We start from the raw sequence: 22,527 nt of genomic DNA, 5'->3' as shown, positions 1-22,527 counted from the left end.
GGGAAGCCGGGCTGCGCCTCGTCAACGTCGCTTCGGGCCTGCTCTGAGCCACCTCCCCTTCCACCCCGCTCAATTCCTCCCCTTCGTTCACTTAACGCAAGCTGAGACCCCCTTTCTCCCCCTCAGTTCGAGACCTTCCCTTCTCTCCCCTCCCCATTGGAGACCCCTTTTCTCTCGGTCGAATCTAAGACTCCCCCACTACTGCCCCCTCATTTGAGACCCTCTTCTCCTTCCCCAAATTGAGACCTTTCCTTCTCTCCCTCATATGTGACCCCCTTCTCTTTCCCCGTTCCCCGTTTTCTATATCGATTGCGTGTGTGTCCCGTCCCGTCAATATCTCCTTTCTACCTTTAAGGCTTTGGGATATATTTCCACCCTTCTCCGCTGTTTTCATCATTATTTTTGGGATATTTGGAGTCTTGTGTGCTGCTCTCTCTCTCTTTCCCCATTTCCCCCTCTTCCTCACATTTTCTGCAGGGAGTTGCACTATGTGTTCCCCTCAGTCTCTCTTACACACCTTTTGGATAATTTTCTCCCTCACATTTTTTTAAAAAAATCAGAATCTGTGACTTTCCCCCACTTCCCCATTGTTATTCATTTTAACTTCAGCCTTTTACCCCTCCTTCCCTTTCAGGACTTTGATTTCCATTTAACTGAAAGAAGCTTTAATTAACACCGCCCCCGTCCTGCCCCGCCCCCCCAAAACTAATAGGAATTTTCATTCTCTTCCTTCTTCATACAGACTCTGTATTCCTCAAAGTTTTGTTTTCCTGCCTCTCCTCTTCCACTTGGGGGGGTGAGAAGGGAGATTCCCTCTTTGCTGACAAGCCCTCATTCTCCATTCCACGCATTTTTCATTCCATCTGTGTTTCCTCTTCCCCTCAGTCCCTTTCCCTTTCTATGTAGACTATGATTGCAAACAAACACTCTCTAACTCCCTGACTTTCTCCTGGCATTCAGCTTCAGGTGGTCTCAACTTTTCGGTGGATTTTGGATGCTGGGTGGGGATGTGGGGTGCTCTACTGCTTCAGAGTCGACTGTGCAAACCCCACTAATCCTCAATTTGATCTCTTTTGGGGCATTCTGGGTGTCCTTTCAGTCTTTGGTCAGTTTTTTTGTTGTTTTTTTTGCTGGAGTTGATCCGAAGCATCTGCCTTCCCAAGGAATATCCCAAGAAACCTTTGCGAAGCAGCCGAACTGGGATGAAGCTGGCTTGGTCATGCTTATATGTGAAAACCTTCCTCCTGCCGTTGTGACTCCTGTGTCAGGTGACATTCATATATTTATGTGATCAGGTCAGGAGCATCTTAATCTCCCTTTTTGCTGATGACTTTAATATTTGCTTCTTCAAAATGACCCCCTCCTGCACAATTACACATTTCACTTTCACTGGGACATTAGAGAAGTGCCACTGGGTGACTTGTGACTTTTGCTATGGGACAGGTAGAGTCTGGCACAGACCATGAAGTTCACTGAAATATTCCACTTTCCGTGGAACCCAAATACAGAGCCTCAGAAATTTTTAACTGCTTTATGCCTTTTTTGTGATCAGGGGAAGAATAAATGACCTTATCACACAGACACCTTTCTTTCAGACTTGAATAATACTTGAAAGCCAAATGCTGCCTGTTTTTTTGGCCGGTGAGAAGTAATTGCTATGCAAAAGAAAAGAAAAGAAAAGAAAAGAAAAGAAAAGAAAAGAAAAGAAAAGAAGAATTTTGATACCGATCTACAGCAAAATGACCTCTCCCTGCCCTGGGTGAGATCTAGTATCGGCTCACCCAGTGGAAGATCAGGGACAAGACTTCTTCTTCCCCTCTTCACTTAGAAAACTTAAAAAAATAAATAAATAAGTGGCTTTTGCGGCTGCCAAGTGGAACTTCTAATATAGTGTTCCGAGAAACAAGTAGTGTCTGGAAAAATGTGCTCTGCCTCTTGACTTGAACCGCATGCCTTGAGTGATCTGGTCCCCGTCCCACGCTACCCCCAAGGAACACACTTCCTTGTGAAGGTATCTCTGCCAATCTGGAAGGTTGGTGTCTTCTCAGGTTGGGACCACCCACCTTTCAATACTTTATGGGTCAGCAGCCTGGAAAAGTTCTTGGGGACCAGCGGAGGCCAAGTCTGCCCACACTTCACTTTATCAAAGGCCCAGGGAAGAAGGAAGCATCCAGGCATGGGTCTGCCCACTGCAACGTCTTTCTGGTTCACGGTAAGGGCTTCCATCTGTGTCTTAATTTTAACTCCTTTTCCCATGCAAAAAATAATTGCGTAATTTGCATTCAGTGTTTTAATCTGTTTGCAGATGTAGCAAAAATATTAATTTGTGGAAGTGTATGACACATGGAATTAAGAGAACTGAAGGTTTGTACAAATGGGTCTGCTTTATTAATACTACATACCACATTCGACATTTGAGCAATTGAGGCATTTGGGGGTTCTGATTCTGGTGAAGATTCTGATGAAATCAAGTCCTGTGTTTTCAGGTTGAAGGCTTCTGTGTCATGTGACACCTTCTAAATTGTAGCTGTACTCACACCTACTAGGTTGTGGGATTCATTTTCATATAATGATGGTAGGTAACAATACGTAAAATAAGAGGTCACTTTTTTGGGAGAGGTTGGAATTTAGAGAGAATGCCGTGGGTGTCAGTCACAAAATGATGGCCATGGAGTGTTTGGCATAACACAAAATGGGGTTATTTCCCAATATCTTTTCTGAGCACCATAAAGGTAAAGGGACCTCTGACCATTAGGTCCAGTCGTGACCGACTCTGGGGTTGCGGCGCTCATCTCGCTTTATTGGCCAAGGGAGCCGGCGTACAGCTTCTGGGTCATGTGGCCAGCATGACTAAGCCGCTTTTGGCGAACCAGAGCAGCGCATGGAAACACTGTTTACCTTCCCACTGGAGCAGTACCTATTTATCTACTTGCACTTGACATGCTTTCGAACTGCTAGGTTGGCAGGAGCACTGAGCACCATAGGAGGGACCAATAGGCACAGTGGAGTCTGCAGGCACCATGTTGATGACTACCAAATAAAGGAAAGAAAGAAAGAAAATACCTAGTGGTTTTCAGACTTCTCACCAGGGGACCCTTTCCAAGTTGAGCTGATGATTTTCTGTATATCTCCTGTGGAATCTCTGATTGCAGCAGGGGATTTTAAGTGATGTTTTAGGATGCACTCTCAGTTCATTTGGGGCACTGGCTGAGTCTTTGTGCTGACCTTGCATGAACAACATGCTTTACTTTAAGGACTACCTGAGGCCTTATAACCTAGCCTGCTTACTTAAGTCAACCAGAGAAGTGCTAATGGGCATTGAATATCAAAACCCCCATGCTGTGGAACACTCTTTTGGCAGAGATTCAACAGGAACCCTTGCTTTTGACTTTCAGGTGTCTCTTGAAGACTTTTGTTGATGCTTATCAGCCAGTGCAGATAACAAAAACTTCTTAAGTAGCCAGTCATTTTAATGATAGTTTTACATTGCATTTATAAGTTGTTTTGTGAAGGGTTGGTATGTAATTATTTTTGTAAATATTAAATAACACACAAACTACACTCTAAAGCTTACCTTGTTCTCTCCTGTGGCTTCACATTGCAAAAGAAGATTGGCAATGGAGGCCTGGTTGTATTCCAGGAAGAATCAGTGACAACTAGTGGTGATGGCTATGTTCTGCCTGCACTGTTGGAGGCATTATGCTTCTGAATACCGGTTGTTGGGAATTGCAAGTTGAGAGAGCTGCTGCTCTGCTCATTTCTGGCTTGCGGGTTTTCTACTGGGGCATCTGGTTGGCCCCCGTGAGAACAGGATGGGTCCCTCTTGGCCTGATCCAGCAGCCAGTCTCCCCTTAAGGAGATCTGTTATGGTAGCAGAACCTCCATGCCCAGGGGCAGTCTACTGCTGAATACCAGGTGATGGGAAACAGCTAGAGAGGTCTTACTTGCAGGGTTCTCAGTTGGGGCATTCTCAGCTGGCGATTGTGAGAACAGGATGCTAGACTAGGACCCCCCCCCCCGTCTGATCCAGTAGGGCTCATTTTACAATACTGATACTTTATACAGGTGGTTGTGGTGATGAAGTACAGTTACTTGGACATGATGTGAAGGTAGCAGGTAGGGTGGCTTGTGCATTTCTTTCAGTGACTTCTTTCATACTGATCAGTAGATAGTCCTGACAGTTGCACATACAAAATGATGGAGAGGCAAATCAAATTCAAAGATCCACTGTGACGTATCAGTTAAAGTTTGGGACTTTGACCTGTGGGAGCTCCCCATTCCGCCATGAAGCTCACTGGGTGTGACCTTGGGCCAATCACTGTCCCTTTCTCTCTCTCAGCCTATAACCTACCTCACAGGTTGTTGCGTGCAGATGAAATGAGCAGGAGGGAGACCCATGTATATCACCTTGGAGAAAAAAAGTAGGGTATAAAAATAAAAATAAATCTGCAATCCAAATGCTGGGTCCCCTCCACCAGAGGGAGCCTACAAAATTATGCACTCCCAATTGTTTAAATAAAAAAAGTCATTTATCTGACCAGACCTTAAGTAGGCTGAGCCCAGGTGAAAGTTTCTCGTCAGCACAATATGGGGAGAGGAACAAATCTCCTTTTTTGTATGTGCTGCTTTTCAGGAAGCTGAGCTCATCTGTTTGTTGTAACTGAAGGTGGAGTTCAAGGTTCCGGCTCCATCGCTTGTGGAATCCATGGATATCTGGGCTGAAAGGAATGAACTCATGGTCCTAAGAGACTTGTAATATGTGTTACAAAGTGGAGGAATCCAGAGTTCATCAGTAACACGCACACACAGAGAGGGAGAGAACTGATGTGCCTAAAGCTGCCACTATCTAAGTCTCTGTATCTCTTGTATAAAAAATATTAAATCAGAATACAAGATCATAATGTTAAGAATAAATGGGAGATGGCCTGGTGTGAAAATGATCTGCAGAATCATATTTTATACCCATGGGAGATATTGCCTGCAACTCCTTTCCAGAATCTGCTGAGCTTTGAATTGCTTAGATGTGGTCGTATCTGGACCATGAAAGTATTAAGAGATGCACTAGGGATATAAAAACATTGGAAGCTGTCTTGCTTAGAGTCAGATCATGGTTCCATCTAGCTCAGTATTGTCTGCACTGACTGGCAGTGGCTCTGCAGGGTTTCAGGCAAGGGACACTCCCAGCCTCTGTATTATATGCAGAAAGGACACATGAATCTGATGATGCAGTTTGATTGTGGATTTTTATCAGTAAAGAGCCCAGGAATACCATGTAAACTTCCAGTGTAGACACAAAGCGGGCTGGTCTCTTAACCATCACTAGGAGACATAAGAGTGCTTTGAATATTTTTATGGCCACTAGGCATTCTTCTGAGTATCAGTTGCTGAAAGCTATGGGGCAGGGAGTCCTATTGTGCTCATGTCTTGTTTGTGAGCCTCCCATTGGAGCATCTGGTTAGCCACTATGAGAACAGGATCCTGGGTCATCGATCAGATCTGTCAGCTAGGCTCTTCTTATGTTCCAGCCTCACTGTCAGAAGTAGTATGCCTCTGAATGCCAGTTGCTGAGAATTTGATAGATTTTGATTTTATATTTGTATTCCACTTTTCCAACAACAATCACATGCATGGGGCGTGTTTATCTTGTGCTCAGATCCTGCTTGAGGATTTCCCATTGGGGCATCTTGGTGGCCATTGTGAGAACAGGATGCTGGACTAGATGGGTCACTGGTCTGATCCACCAGGGCTCTTCTTACATTCCTCTGGCTTCTCCAGATGAATTGAAGGTGAATGAGTTGGTCGTGACCACAGATTTTGATTGAGTAGCAAAACATCTGGAGACACCTTTGACCAAGCAGTGTGTTGAAGAATGGGCATGATATGCGCTAAGATGTTTGAACCAAGATGTTCTGGTGGTGGTGATAATGCACACAAAGAAAGACACACGTCTTTTTTACAGGAATCTGTTGTGAGATGTCCACAGGGTGGCAGGAGGAGGCTGTGCTGGATGCAAGTGGGAAGCATTGCCTGAAGAAACTGTCACAATATGTGATATAGTTTATAGGTGAGGGAAGCTCAGGCCCCTGGGCTGAATCCATCTCTTCAGACCTCTCTATCCAGCCCTGGGATATCTCTCTAGGCCCTACTCTACAATTCTATGATTGAACGATTCATGCCCATTTCACCATTCTGCTCCCTCCTTGATTGTCTTTACTTAGCTGCAGTGTATCCTTGGACTGTGACAATACATCTCTCTCTTTTCTGGATGGAGGTGTGCATGTATGTGTTTTGGCCACAACATAAAACATGAAAGTGCTAAAGAGTTGGGATTATGCTATCCCAGTATTGCTGTGCCTTTCCCTCCTGTGGAAGATTGTCATGGCTGTTGCTGGAAAGAGCTGTCTCAATTTTTATAAAGGAATATAGAAAACTGCTTTATGCTGAGCCAAACCACTGGTCCATCCAGTTCGGTACTGTCTACAATGACTCCAGGATCTCAGGTAGGGAATTTCTACCAACTCTACCTGGATGTACTGCTAAGGCTTGGACCTGGGGCCTTCTGCATGCAAGACAGATACTGTACCAATGAACTATGGCCCCTTCCCCAAATGAGAGAGGGAAAGTGCCTATACTTCCAAACCCTTCTGCTTTTGGTTTTGAAAATGTGTTCCAGAAACTGAGGGGTTCCTAGAAGGTTTTCAGGGATTCCTCTGTAGATGGTAACTAGGAGCTTACATTTTATTTTATTTTTTATGCTATTAAACTTGTCCCCACCCCACACATGCATAAGGGAGTGTAGGCAGGATGTAGGTCAGACTCTGCCTTCAAACAAGCAACAGTAAAGGCCCCATAAGCCTAGCCAGCGCCCTGCATGAATGGTCCAAAATGAACAAGGGAAGGAGCGACTCTGTTATGACGAAAGGTTGCAGTGTTGGGGGCTTTTTTGTTTAGAGAAAATTTGACTAAGAGGCAACCTGTTTTTAAAATTATCCCTGGCATGAAGAGAGTGGATAGAGAAAAACTTTTCTCCCTCTCTCAAAACACTAGAACTTGTGAGCATCGAATAAAGCTGAACGTTTGAAGTTTCAGGACAGAGAAAATAAAGTACTCCACACAGTAGTTAAACCGTGGAACTCACTCGCACAGGAGGCAGAGATAGCCACCAACTTGGATAGCTTTAAAAGAGGATTAGACAGATTCATTGAGGAGAGGGCTGTTGATGGCTACCGGCCATAATGGCAGCAATCAGACTCCATGGTCGGAGGCAGTAATGCTTCTGAATATTGGTTGCTGGAAACTTCAAGAGGGGACATTGTCCATGTTCTCAAGTCTTGGTTGAGGGTTCCCCATTGGGGCATCTCATTGGCCACTGTGAGAACAGGATGCTAGACTAGATGGGCCATTGACTTGATCCAGCAGGAAAGCTGTTCTTATACCCTTAAGAGTTAACAGTGAACACTTATCGCTTAACTTCTACTCATTAATTTGATTGTGGGTTTCGTTTCAAGGTTTTTTTAACAATGGTTAAATCTGGTGAAGGGAACAAGTGGGTACAGCAGTGAAGTTGCTGATGCTCCTGTGTGAGTCCCAGCCTTCATTATCTCCTGGACCAATCATTGTACTTCTTTTCCTCTTTGAAGGATTTGGAATTCATGTGCCAAGAGGGTAGGAGGATAGCTTCAGTTTGGAAGTGGTTCAAGTTTCTGCCGGGAGAATTTCTCTTTACGATAAACTGCACGCGTCCCCCAAAACCATCTGTGTTGACAGCGTGATTTGTTTAATGAGCCAGCAACGGGCAGCATGTTGCGTTCCTGATTTCATTTGTTCCTCATTAAAGAGTTGACACAGGACAGACATGTGCAGTTGTCCCCCCACCTTTTTTTGTTTTGTTTTAAGGCTATACTTGCCTGCTGTTCGTTTAAAAACCCTGGATCCTTTACTTCAGGACTGGAGTGACTGCTATGAGGAAAGTTTGCAGCATCTGGAGCATTGTAGTTTATAGAAAAAATGAGTAAGAGGCAACATAGTAGATAATGTTTATAAAATTATACATGGCACGGAGTAAAGTTTTTATTCCTGTCTCATAATGCTAGAACTCATTGGCATCCAATGAAGCTGAATGTTGGAAGATTCAGGACAGATCAAAGAAAGGCTTTCATTGTGCAGCACAGAGTTACTGTGGAACTCATTTCCCCAGTTGCTGGGAACCACAGAAGGCAAGAGTTGCTTTGCCATCATGTTCTGGTTACCTCTGTAGGAGGCACTTGGTTGCTCACTGTGAGAACAGGATTCTGGACTACATGAGCCACTGGTCTGATCTAGCAGTCTTGTCTTATGTTCTTATGGTTTTCCAAACTTTTGAACTCATAGACCCCTTGGTGAGCTTTTAAAGTTGCCATTGGTCGCCAATCCAAATTCTTAGTAATGAAAATGAAATAAAGTTAAGAAATAACAACATCTAATCAACATTTATTCATCTTCAACCACAGTTACAAGGAATAATAAATGTAAAGAAAATAAGGAAGTAAAACAATTGAAAATAATGATGATACCATACCACTCTGGACCTTAGAAGAACATGGCTGGAACATTGCAGGCAAGTGGTCCGTCTAGTCCAGCATTCTTTTCTCACAGGGGCTGACCAGATTCCTCCGTGGAAAACCATAGAGCAGGACCTGAATACAAGAACACTCTCTCTTCCTGCAGTTTCTAGCAACTGGCTTTCAGAAACATTACATTATCCATGCACTATATTTCTGACACAGTTCCAAGTTAAAGTTTTTGCACTGTATGAAGTCAATGAGAAAAATGTATAGGCTGGTATTTTGATGCCAGTGAAGACAGGTGGGCACCGCAAAACATTTTCATGTATGAGGAACATCCATCCCATGATAAATGCATGTCTGGAAATGCCCTGGGCAAATTAAAATGAAAGACAGTTTTCATTTGACATCAGAAAGAGAATAAAGATTACCACTGACATTCATGATGGGGTTTTAAGCTCTCTCTCAATTTTTGAAATGCCTTCCCAATGACAGATATCTCTCTTGACACTACCTACTTGAACTTCGCCAGCTTACCATTTGCTGGCAGTCAATTTTCTCCTGGTTCATCCATTATAGTACATATTTCTCCATTTAGAAATAACAAACCTCAAAACAATCTGAAAAACTAGATTTCAGCGTAAACACTTTTACCTAATGTTTCTCTCCCCCACTCCTTAGAAGATCCATGTTATTTAGGCTGCCCTATAAATAAAGCTTAGTCATCCTTTTTACGCTTGTCAGAAATGATCTTGGTCTGCATTTAAAAGGCTAGAAATGTTGTGTATATGTGTGTGTGGGGGGGGGGGTTGTGTGTGTGTGTGTGTTTTAAAAATGGAGAAGGTTCTGCAATATTATCCTGCCTGAGAGCCAGTGTGGTGTAGTGGTTAAGAGCGGTAGACTCGTAATCTGGTGAACCAGGTTCACTTCCCTGCTCCTCCACATGCAGCTGCTGTGGGAATGTTCTGGGGTGCAGGAGAGGATATATTGTGAGATTATATCCTAATCCAATTTGTGCTAACAAGTTCCCAAAATATCAGCAGAGTTTATAAACATTCCCTTTTAAGTTCGCAACAGTAACGTGTGCACAGGTTTGCTAGAACCTCTATAATAATTACCCTGGTAATTTCCCTCTTAAAATACAAGACATGACACAGTCTTTATAAAAGAGTTTACTCACATTCTGTTCACAATATGATCCCAGAAGGCAGACAGCTTAAAAAGGTTACATACATTCAGAATCTATCTTATGCGAAGATAGTCCTTATCCCCTCTCTTGGCTGGGAGCCAAGAGAGCATCCTTAGATGTTTCCTCATTGAAGGAAGATGGCAGAGAGAGAGAGTGGCTGCCTGCCCTGTGCTTTTATCATTACCTGCACAGGTGAGGCCACACCCATCTCTGGTCATATGCGGAGGAAGTCCGTCCCCAGGAAGTTTACCTGCTTGCTGGACAGACATCCCTCCCCATGTTCTAACATGTACACTCTAGGAACGTTGTCATGGACTGCTCCTGTGTTTACATCCCACAGCTGCTAGGTGACCTTGGGCTAGTCACACTTCTCTGAAGTCTCTCAGCCTCACTCACCTCACAGAGTGTTTGTTGTGGGGGAGGAAGGGAAAGGAGAATGTTGGCTGCTTTGAGACTCCTTTGGGTAGTGATAGAGCGGGATATCAAATGCAAACTCTACTTCTCAGTTGAAAACCTCGTTTTCTGAGAATCACAGCTTATGGGTGTAATTTAAATTGTTGAAACCTAAAACTCTGTGTTAGAAGCTCTTAAGCTCGCCCCTTCTCTGGCTGTTTCTGAAATGTGGTCTTAATGATGACTACATCTCTTGACACTAGCTAATTAGGAGCTGTTTTAACTTGCTTAATTAGGACTGTTTAAAAGCTTGAAAGAAAAGAATAACCACCTGCATCCCCCCCCTCTCTTTACAACAGCACCCAGTTTTCCTTAGATTGACTTAAGAGGACTGGTTCTTTTGTTCAAACTTACTCTTGATTGCTTTTAAAAGCTCTGGTATATTAGTGGAGATGAATTAGGTATGGGGAAACTTCGGCCATACAGATGTTGCTGAACATGTCTGTGGATGATGGGAGTTGTACTTCAGCAATATCTGGAGAGGCAAATGTACCCCACACCTGAGATCAAGCTCCTGTGTTGGGAGGAGGAGAGCACACAGTCTCTAAAGGGAATAGGGAGTGAGGGAGAAGAAGCTGGTGCACAATTCAGATTTGAGAGCATTTACAAACCATCGTTTTTAGTTTTGTCGGCAATGGCAAGCAGTGGTTTGATCAAACCTGAGAGTCAGTCATTGACCTGGTTCAGAAAACCTTTCCAACCTTCATAAACCATAGTTTATGAAACCAGGAATGAGTACCAGGCTTTCATGCTCCTCCTTTACCTTCCTCTTCCCCTTCTATGTCGGCTTCAGTGCTTCCTATGTTATTATATATCGTGTCAGAGAGGGTATGGTAGAGTTGGAAAAGGTTCAGAAATAATGGTTCTGATTACCAGCTGCTGGAAGCCACAGGAGGGGAGAGTGCTGCTTCTGTGCTTGATTCTTGCTTGCACTCTTTCCACAAGCATCTGGTTCAACGCTGAGAACAGGATGCTGGACTAGGTGGGCCACAGACCTGATCCGTCAGGGTTCTCCATATGTTCCTATAATCTTACAAGCTGCATCACAGGTCTGATTAGAATAATACTCAGTATATTTCTAGCAGCTGCTGCTGACTCTCAGCATTTTTAATGCCTCTTGCTGTAGAAGTCCAGGCATACTGAGGGTCAACTGGCAAACCTGCTGATGAGGTGTCAGGCAGGTACTGTTTAGTGGCGTTTAGAACCTGAAGACGGGGATAAAGGATTGCCCTTTGTGCAGCCTCTGGAAAGCTGTATAGAGCAAGAAAACATGCTTTCATCTGGGGTGAGACATTTGAGGCTTTAAACTTGTTCCTTTCCTTAAAAAACACAACACCCATTACCGGTACTTATTGCAGCAAATAATGACAGTAAGTAAGTAAGCCTAGTTCTGCTTTGTAAAGTGTTAGCAATATCAAAAGCAACATGATGGCCAGAAACAATTACAATGTGAAAAACTTTATGGAATAATTCAAAACATCAAAACTAACAAACTGAAGTCTCTGAAAGTCCTTAAATGAATCACGGTGCCAGACTTTACCTGGTGAAGAACAAGCTGTGAAGCTTTGTATAATCAGCAAATGTCCAATTCTGATGTCCAGCACTGAACTCTGAACAAGAGTTTTTACAGTTTTCCACATGGCTTAACTCCTTACATCCATCTTTATCTTTTTCGGGTCATCATAGCTGCGTTTCTTGTATTTTTTTGGATGTTGAGGTTATAAAACATAATGGCTTCCTTGCTGTTAAACCTCATAAAAAACCCACTGATTGTAATTCTCTATTACACTATTCTTTTCACCCCAGATGATTGAGGGACAACTTTCTTTATGGAAAATTTTTACGCCTTAAAAGAAATACCTCTTTTGACCATGATTTCCATAACAGTGCAGATATTCTAGCTCACTTTCTTCATTCCAGAGGATATCCTTCCACCATTGTCAACAGGTCCAAATATAAATCTCTTACGAAGGACTGGACGTTGCTTCTCAGTCCCTCAACCACCTCACAGTCTCAAAATCGCATTATAGGCTCATTAATAATAATAATAATAATTTTTATTTATACCCTGCCCTCCCCAGCCAAGGCCAGGCTCAGAGCTGCTTACAAGCAATAATAAAAACAAGTTGAATGATTACAACTTAAAAACAAAATTAAAATACAACATTAAAATATTGAAACATTAAAATATTAAAATGTAGCCTCATCGCAGGAGGAGAAGGAAAGGAAAAAAGAGAGGGAGGGAATCAAATTGGCTCCAAGCCAAAGGCCAGGTGGAACAACTCTGTCTTACAGGCCCTGCGGAAAGAAATCAGATCCTGCAGGGCCCTGGTCTCATGAGACAGAGCGTTCCACCAGGCTGGAGCCAGTGTTGAAAAGGCCCTGGCTCTGGTTGAAGCCAATCTAACTTCCTTAGGGCCCGGGACCACTAGGGTGTTGCTATTTATGGACCTTGAGGCTCTCCGTGGGGCATACTGGGAGAGGCGGTCCTGTAGGTACGAGGGTCCTAGGCCATGAAGGGCTTTAAAGGTCAAAAGCAGCACCTTAAATCTGACCCTGTACTCTACCGGGAGCCAGTGCAGTTTGAAAAGCACTGGGTGAATATGCTCCCATAGCAGAGACCCCGTGAGGAGCCTCGCTGCAGCATTCTGCACCCTCTGGAGTTTCTGGGTCAGCTTCAAGGGCAGCCTCGCGTAGAGCGAATTACAGTAGTCAAGCCTGGAGATGACTGTCGCATGGATCACTGTGGCCAGGTCGGGGCGGGAAAGGTAAGGGACCAACTGCTTGATGCGGCGAAGGTGGAAAAATGTCGCCTTGGCTGTTGCTGTAACTTGCGCCTCCATGGAAAGGGAGGCGTCAAGGATTACACCCAAACTCTTAACGGAAGACACTAATTGGGCCCCCGCAAGAGAAGGGAGTTGGTCCTTCATCCCCATGCCATCCTGACCCAGCCATAGGACCTCTATCTTCGAAGGATTTAGTTTCAATCGGCTCCCACGAAACCATCCAGCCACAGTTTCCAAGCATCTGGTCAGTGTGTTCGGGGCCGAGTCGGTGTGGCCATCCATCAGCAGATAGAGCTGAGTGTCATCAGCATATTGGTGACAGCCCAGCCCAAAGCTCCGGATAATCTGGGCAAGGGGGCACATAAAGATGTTAAAAAGCATTGGGGAGAGAATTGCGCCCTGTGGCACTCCACACACCAAGGAATGGCGCGACGACATTTCCCTCCCTAGTGCCACCCTCTGTCCCTGACCAGAGATAAAAGAGCACAGCCAGTTATGGGCTATGCCCTGTATCCCCACGTGTGCGAGGCAGTGGTCCAGAAGATCATGATCGACCATGTCAAAGGCTGCTGACAAATCTAAAAGGATCAGCAGTCCTGACCCGCCTCGATCCAGTTGTCTACGGAGATCATCTGTTAGGGCACACTATTAGAGTACACCACTCATGCAGACAGAATTATTAGAATTACCGTATTTTTCGCTCTATAACACGCACCCGACCATAACACGCACGTAGTTTTTAGAGGAGGAAAATCCGTAGGCATGCCACCCGTAGGCATTCCCTCCATAACACACACAGACATTTCCCCTTACTTTCTAGGAGGAAAAAAGTGAGTGTTACGGTGCAAAAAATACGGTATATGCAAACATTGGCATGTACTCTGGAATGTACCAGGTTGTAATGAATTTCCTTTGATTCACCTGAGACGGACCAAATCAATTAAAGATATGTTAGTACACACGGATATGAATTCCAAAAGAATTATAACTCGTACCATTAGCACTTCTGGGCCCACTGGTCACCATAAATGTGGCAGATGTTCATCTTGCCCATTTTCTTTACAGACTAAAGAAATTTATGATGAGAAAACCAATTTCAGATTTGTTATTCGTCAATTTAGTACATGTCAGACCAGAGACGTGGTCTACCTTACTCAATGTCCTATTGTATATAGGCTTTGCCACTCGAGCAGTTGGAGTTTGGATTGGGGAACATTGCTCACGCATACATAATGCCAGTATGGAGGCACCTCTGGTAGAACATTTTGTTTCTCACAATCATTCAGACACGGATTTATTATTTACAGTTTTATGGGTGAATCAGAAGACAATTGGTTTCAGAAAAGATTATGAGCGACAGTTACGGCAGCAAGAAACCAGTTTTATTTTCATGTTTAAAACTATTCATTCAGAGGGACTTAACTCTGAATTAGACCTCGATTGTTTTATTTGATTATCTGCATCTTTGCTGTTACTTTGCACTGTGTCTTTAAACTCAGTCTCCTTGTTATTAGTGTCACCTGGGGTTGGCTATATATATTTTTCAAAAAATGTTGTCAGTAACAGTGACTACATAATCACATGAGCACTGTTCCAGAGTATTTTTCATTCTCATGTATATTATATCTATTCGAAAAAAGATTGGGTATGTAACCTTTTTATGTTACAGTTTATAATTTCTACGCTGATTGAAGTTGTTGTTATGCATGTGCAGGTCATCGTTTCAATATTTTATTTTCAGTTAATGAAGAAATTACAAATCTTTCTACTTATGAGTGTTGAACTAATTGGCTGATGAAGAATTAAATGAAACAGTAGTTGTTATCCGGAAACACTGTTCAGCAGAGTTCAGTGTTGGACATCAGAATTGGACATTTGCTGATTATTCAAAGCTTCACAGCTTGTTCTCTGCTGAGTAAAGTCTGGCACCATGATAAATTTAAGGACTTTCAGAGACTTAAGTTTGTTAGTTTTGATGTTTTGAATTATTTCATAAAGTTTTTCACATTGTAATTGTTTCTGGCCATCATGTTGCTTTTGATATTAATGGCTCATATTTTGCAACACAGGGGATTGTTTACTCATTGTAAAGTGTTAGAGCAGAGTTTGAAAGTTCCTGTGTGGTCAGTGTAATGTCATTGGGGCCAAATTTATGCCCCTTGGCAGAGATATTTGAGTCCTGCATTTGCATTTAGATCCTTCTTGTGAACTTCCCATCTGGTGGCCACTGTGAGGACAGGATGCTGGGCTAGATGGGCCATTGGCCTGATCCAGCAGTGTTCTTCTAATGCTATACGTACCTTCACTTCTGCTTCTTTTCAAAATAACAACTTAAGAGAGACAAGTGTTGATGGGCTTCAGCTAAGTAGCTCAGTACTTCCAAAATTGGAACCTGACCTTATTTTAGTTAGGTTGACAGACCTTTGATGACATCCAGATGCTGGCATGATGCATCTTTTGAGGCCTTCTTGCTGGTTCTGAATCATCTTAGCCGTACCCATGAGTCACTATCCTGGCCTGTGAGTGACTTGTAGGCATGGCATATTCTGGGTAAGAGCAGCTTCTTGTGGTTAAAAAGAAAGCAGAAGGACTTGTGATGGGAACTTTACTTTTTGGGAGACCAGGGGATCAGCCAGAAGAGCATTTTGCTATTGCACCTAAGGCTGTGTCCACAATGGCGTTTTTGGTTGGGCTTGGTTTAACACCAGTTAAGTGCAGCTGAGCTGAGGATCTGCACAGCAACTGTCTCTAACAGGTTAATGGCTTTAGTGTTTTCTGCCCTTTGGGAAGAGCTACATTGATTGGCTTGATAAGAAGGAGATTCTGTGCAATTTCTGAGGCATGTGTGAGTTTCATGTGAGGTCGCTGGCACACACTTTTTCTCCATATGAACTGAGTAGAATGAAGGGGATGCCCTTAAAATGGAGTGTGTGGCCTGGGGAGAGTTTAGAGGGCCAGGTAGAGAGACCTGGAAGCCACATTTGGCCCCTAGGCCTAAGCTTCACCCTTCCTCCCTGCCTTCAAGCTTGGAGACTCTTTTTTATTATTTATAATTTATTTACTGCATTTATATCCCATTTTTTTCTGCGCAGAGCGGAACGTGGTGTACATAGTTCTAACCCTCCTCATTTAATCCATACAGCAACCCTGTGAGGTAGGTTAGGCTGAGAGAGGCAGTGACTGGCCCAGGGTCACACCCAGTGAGCTTCATGGCCAAGTGGGGACTTGAATCCTGGTCTCTCTAGTCCAACATTCTAACCCTGGCTCTCAAGCCTCATTGAAATAAGCTTTTCTTAAGCCTCATTGAAACAAGCATTAACTGTACAAGACCATAGCATCCAAATAGACAACAGGGAATCTGAGATTTTCTGCTCTTCCCTGGTGTGTTGGCTGTTGTATGAAAACATTCATGCTTGGCAAACAAGATCTGAAAGTGGATGAGAAGCTGGGAGAGTATGTCTAGCAGAGTGGCACACTCTCATTCCCTGCTGCTGTGTGCGTACAGTATTTGGTGCTGGCGTGGAAGAGCCCTCCTGTCCCCAGCTGTTTCTCCTGCACTGTCTCGCTCAGTAATAATGCTGTGGAGAGGTCTTTGATTCCAGTATTCTCATAATACTCTGCTCCTCCCCAGCCTTTCCTTGTCCAGAACCTAACATGTGGAAATGCTGCTCTGAGTATATTCCAATATATTGCAGTGACACCTCCCTCTTTCTCCTTTAATCTGGGCTCAAGCTTGACTTCCTGATTTTTTGCTCCTCATCTTGGCAGGCATCAGACTTGATTTTTTCCCTTTAAATTCCTGCAGCGTGCTTTGCATTTATAGGCAATTGGGAGTGATTTCACATTCATTGGCAAGCGATCTGTGCAGTTCTGCCAGGGTGGTGTTGCGGTTAGAGTGTTGGACTAGTCCCCACTCAGCCACGAAGTTCACTGGGTGACCTTTGGTCACAGTCTCCTAGTGTGGACAATACTGGGCTACATAGACCAATGACTCATTGGAAGGCACCTTCCTATGTGTCCATTTAATTCAGCTCTTTAGTCATAACTAAGACAACTATTTTTTTTTTTTTTTTGGTGGGGGGAAGGGTCATAGCTCAGTGGTAGAGCATCAGCTTTGCATGCAGAAAGTGCCAGGTTCAATTCCCAATGGCATATCCAGGTAGACCTAGGATACAGTCCCGTTCTGAAACCCTGGAGAGCCTTTGCCAGTCAGTGTTGGCAATACTGACCTAGGTGGACTAATGGTCTGATTCAGTACAAGGCAGCTTCTGTCCAGTCCTCATTGTGGTGCCTCTGAGACTGAGACTGTCCAGTTGCTGATAAGTGCTTAAAACAAAGCATATCCCATTTTTACTACTGGAGGTATGAACGAGATAATAATAAATAATAATAATAATAGTAGTAGTAGTAATAATATTTTTATTTGTACCCCACCCTCCATGGCCGGAGCTGGGCTCAGAGTGGCTAACATCATATAAATAATACAACATGCATAAAAACAAGCAATTAAAATGCATCCCAAAATTAATTAAAATAAAGTTAAAGTTAAAACTGTACAATTACAATCCTCAGGTTAAAATTGAAAGCGGTTAATACTTGCTAGGACCGACTGTTTCCAGTGATATTATAAGGACTTGTGAGCGGGCTGGGAAACTGCCTTCGTGCTTGTTCTTATACAAAGAGAAAATGATGATAACCCTTAATCCAAACCCTTGAAGTCTATCAATACTTACAGAATCATAGAACCATAGAATTGTAGAGTTGGAAGGGGACCCAAGGGTCATCTAGTCCAATCCCCTGTAGTGCAGGAATCTTTTGCCCAACATGGGGTGTGAACTCACAACCCTGAGACTAAGAGTCTCATGCTCTACCGACTGAGCTATCCCAGCTGCAGCTTCTTAAGTCACATTTAACTGTCTTTTCATTTAAAGTGCATTATGTGATTAGTTCACTGTGCCTGTTAATGACCACCACTCAACTGTTGCTGAATGCTGTGTTCTAAAAGAAAAAGTGACTGAAAGAGCTGGGGGGAGGTGGAGGAGAAAAAGATGGTAGAGAGAAGTGGGGTCCTTGAAATGGGGGTCAGTCCTTAGCATTTCCAGGTAGGTTTAGGAAATACACTTATCTGAAATGATAGAGAGCCACTGCCAGTAATGCAGAAGTTCCCAGGTTCAGTTCTTAATGGAATATCCAGGTAAAGGTGAAATTGATTTCACTGAAAACTGCTGCCAGTCAGAGTAAACAGTACTCTGATGAACCAATGTATTTGACTCATGCAGCTTCCCATATTCCTAAGGGACAGACACACACTCTCTCTCTCGCACACAAGCTCCTTATTCTTGGAACACACACACTTCTTATTCTGTCTGTGTTCCTTCACCACCTGTAGAACAAATAGTTTAGGAAAATGTATTAGCACTGACCTGGATACCTGCGACACCTCCCCTCCCCACTGCTTTATTTAAATGAAGGAAATTGTAAAGCATACAAGATCTGTGATGAAGTTACCCTTTTTGGCTCGAGGGTATTGACCAAAGTTGTTTTACCTGACTCATCTGTATGGTTGGATTGTCTTTTCTTGGGTAAAGTTCAAAGATAGACTTAGACAGGCTGCGGAGTGTGTGTGTGGGAGAGTTGTGCTTTTTTTGAAAAAAGCCTCTTAAAAGCCTGTGTTTTTCCACCACATTTCTATTATACTAGATGAGTCTTTGATTTCCACTTTGTGTTTTTTCCTCTGCCTGTTTGTTGAGATGTGACCTGCAGTTCACTGTAAGGATGGCAGTGTGATGGCGGCATCTTAATATAGGGCAGGTGCTCAAAAGCTCTGCGGCAAAACTCTCTCTCTTCTCTTGATTGATTTTCCTTTTCTTTTTTTAAAAAGAGGACACCTGCCAATATGGAACGTGTGCTGCTATCTATTTCTTACTACGTATCATAGAATCAAAGGAATGTTGGGTGGAAGGAATCCCAAGGCTCATCTAGTCTAACCTGCCACAATGCAGGAATTATAACTATGTGCCACTATTGTGGCACTGAGTGGGCATTTCTGCAAAGGCAGGAGACAATCAAGAGAAAGTCATTATTCATGCAGCACATATCGTATTTTTCGTCCCATAGGACGCTCCGTCCCATAGGACGCACCTAGTTTTTTTGGGGGGAAATAAAGGGAAAAAAATTCCCTTTATTCCCCCCCCCCAAAGCAGGTCGGGGAAACCGAACCAGGTGGAGGAACAGCGGGATGGCGGCGCTGCGCCTCCCTGCTGTCCCCCGAGCTTGTGGGGCTGGCCTATGTCTGCCCGGCACGAGGGGCGCTCTGCATCAGGGCGCCCTGCCCGCCGGGCGGCAGGCTGCTATCCGCAGCGTGGGGAGCCCTGCGGGGAACTCCTGCAAGGTTCCCCACGCTGCGGATGTCTGCCCGGCATGGGGGGCGCTCTGCTTCAGGGCGCCCCTCGCGCTGGGCAGCAGGCTGCTATCCGCAGCGTGGGGAGCCTTGCGGGGAACTCCTGCAAGGCTCCCCATGCTGTGGATGTCTGCCCGGCGCGAGGGGCGCTCTGTTTCAGGGCGCCCTGCCCGCCGGGCGGCAGGCTGCTATCCGCAGCGTGGGGAGCCCTGCAGGAGTTCTGCGGGGAACTCCTGCAGGGCTCCCCACGCTGCGGATGTCTGCCCGGCGCGAGGGGCACTCTGCTTCAGAGCACCCCTCGCGCTGGGTGGCAGGCTGCTATCCGCAGCCTAGACATCCCTGCGGGACCTCCCGCAGGGCTGCCTAGGCTGCGGATGTGTTCCCGAAGCGCCGGGCACTCTGCTTTCAGGGCGCCCGACGCTCCGGGAAGCAGGCTGCTATCCGCAGCCTAGACAGCCCTGCGGGACCTCCCACAGGGCTGCCTAGGCTGCGGATGTCTTCCTGAAGCCTGGAGAGCGAGAGGGGTCGGTGCGCACTGACCCCTCTCGCTCTCCAAGCTTCAGCAAAAGCCTGCATTCGCCCCATAGGACGCACCCAGATTTCCCCTTCATTTTTGGAGGGGAAAAAGTGCGTCCTATAGGGCGAAAAATACGGTAGTTAAACTGTGGAACTTCCTCCTGCAGGAGGGGGCAACTGTCACCACCTTGGATGGCATTAAAAGAAGATTAGACAAATTGATGGAGGACTATGGATATGTTTTAGCTCCATTGTTGGAGGCAATAAAAACTTTTGAATACCAGTTGCCCAAAACCACAGGATAGGAGAATGCTCTTGTGCCTTGGTCCTGCTTGTGGGTTTCCCAGAGGCATCATGTTGTGAGAACAAGGTGCTGGACTAGATTGGCTACTGGCATGATCTAGCAGCACTCTTCTTAGGTTCTTATGATTTGGGTGGCCACATTTAATTTCAGTAGAGCCAGTGTGACATAATGGTTAGAGTGTTGGACTATGACCTGGGAGATCTGGGTTCGTATCCCCACTCAGCCATGAAGCTTACTGGGTGACCTTGGGCCAGTCATCATCTTCTAGCCTAACCTACCTCACAGGGTTGTTGTGAGGAAAAATGGGGAAGAGGAGAAACATGTGACCATCTTGAGCTCACTGGAAGATAAAGGTGGTATATAAAGAACAATAAATAAATAATAATTTCTAGATGTTTTGCATCATCTTCCTTCCCCTTCCAAGCAATTACTATTTGTTTTATCTCCAAGCTGCAGCCCATTTCATTTTTTATTTTATTTTTAGGAAATTCATTCCTGCCCTTGATTAAGCTCCACATAATAGCTTCCACTGCTCACTCATACATTCATTAAGAAGAATTAAACAAGGGCTGGCAGCCATTAGCAGAGAGCTAATAACCTCACCGCAGGAAAGCGCAGCAGCTTGGAATAAATGAACAGGAGCAGAAACAAATGAAATAACTTCATGGATTTATGCGTGACTAATTTGCTGCTTCTTTTTTTCACAAAAAAAGTCTGATTTACATGGATTTAGCACTCATGAAAAGAGCTGGATTGACAGGCCTTGAAGGACTGCTGTCAAAGGCTGTCAAAACAGATGCATAGACCAGAGAACAGACCGGGACTTGCCAATATCCCTGCAAAGTGACATGTTTCTACCATTGGGGGGGGGGCACAGTTTTTGGCACCTCATCCGGTGCCTGCTCAGCTTGCCTTACAGCTGAGGCTGTCACCAAGGAGGCCTCTGTTTGGTGGGGCTCAGGGAGATGGCATTAATGAGACCCATCGATTGTCTAGGAAATAGAGCATAGATACCAATCTCATGTATGTGGTTGGGCTCATAGAATTAGCATCCTGGGACGAGTTTGAACATTGGTATTCAGAAGCATACTGGCTTCAACAGAGGAGGGATAATTTAAAAAGAGCCGTGCTAGATCAGGCCAGTTGGCCCATCTAGCCCATCATCTTGTTTTCACAGTCGCTAGCTAGATGATTGTGGGGCTCCAAAAACTCTAAAAATAGGAGTTCAGCACATTAGCACTCTACCCACCTGTGAAGAGGAAGAATATAGACATCCTGGCTAGAAGCCACTGATTATCTCACCCTGCATGTGTGTTGTGTAGTGGTTAGAGTGTCAAACTAGGACCTGGCAGTCCACTCAGCCATGATAGTTGTGAGGATGAAACAGGGAGAGTGGAAGAACAGTGTACATCACCTTGAAGCCTTTGGAGGAAAGAAGTTGGGATATCAACATAATAACCATAGTCAATTAGTTAAAGCCTCTTTTAAAGCTGTCCAAGCTGGTGGTCATCACACAGTGCACTTGCGAGTCGCAAATGTAACTATATGCTGCGCAAGGAAGTCCTTCCTTAAATTGTGTGTCCTGAATGGTCCGATGTTATGCATTGCCTTCTGAAATTGGGGCGTATCTTATACAAGAGCATTGTAAATAGGTGCCCAAACTGTAGGGCCACAATTCTAAAAAACTGGGGATTGGGGTGTACCTTGAAAAACAATCCATGATATGGGCTCCAACAAACTTTCTTTGGCCCATCACAACTGTGCATGTTGTGTGGCATCAGGAATGTGTGGTGGAAAAGGTTCTGAGATGTGAATTCTTCTGCTGCACTCTTTCTCTGTGCAGTCCTCCACCACCACTTAATTTTTTTATTTATTTACTAAAATTAATTGGGAACCCAACAAATGAGCAAGTTTAAAGCATGCAACCTGGAATGGATGTAATCCTAGGCCAATCTAAAAAAATCAAACTTGTAATTAACCTTAATTTTTTTCTAGGTGAGTAATCTCTGCAGAGTACATATAAATCTAGGCTCACTGTTCTTCAGGCGTGCTAAAATTAGCATGCTAACAGCATGCACACACTCTTAGGGTGCAATCCTGAACAAGGATGTAAACCCCATTGAGCTCAGGGGTAGGAAATTGCATAGACTTATGTTGCCGAAATCTGAGTTGCACGAAGTAAATCATAGCATTGTAGAAGAGACCTAAAGGCTCATCTAGTCTAACCCTTGCAGTGCAGAAATCAATGGTATGCTATTTAGTTTTCACAGGTTCCATCTGATGATAGTCCTACTCACAATAAATCCATTGAAATGGATGGCTGTGATGAACTCAGG

General features: G+C 44.4%; 1 protein-coding gene across 1 annotated transcript in view; it reads left to right on the top strand.

Moving 5' to 3' along the window:
- Positions 1-1,242: 1,242 nt before the first annotated feature.
- The window catches only part of ABL1 (ABL proto-oncogene 1, non-receptor tyrosine kinase), a 127,877-nt gene continuing 106,592 nt past the window's right edge, over positions 1,243-22,527 (top strand). The window contains exon 1 of the mRNA XM_081179188.1: positions 1,243-2,212. Within this exon, the coding sequence (XP_081035314.1) occupies positions 2,077-2,212 (136 nt within the window). The 5' untranslated portion in view covers positions 1,243-2,076. The remainder of the gene's footprint in view (positions 2,213-22,527) is intronic.

This window comes from Podarcis bocagei (genome assembly GCF_964188305.1).
Source record: "Podarcis bocagei genome assembly, chromosome: Z".
Taxonomy (NCBI): domain Eukaryota; kingdom Metazoa; phylum Chordata; class Lepidosauria; order Squamata; family Lacertidae; genus Podarcis; species Podarcis bocagei.
Note: the sequence above shows the minus strand (reverse complement) of the source record. Positions and strands in the feature narration are given on the sequence as shown.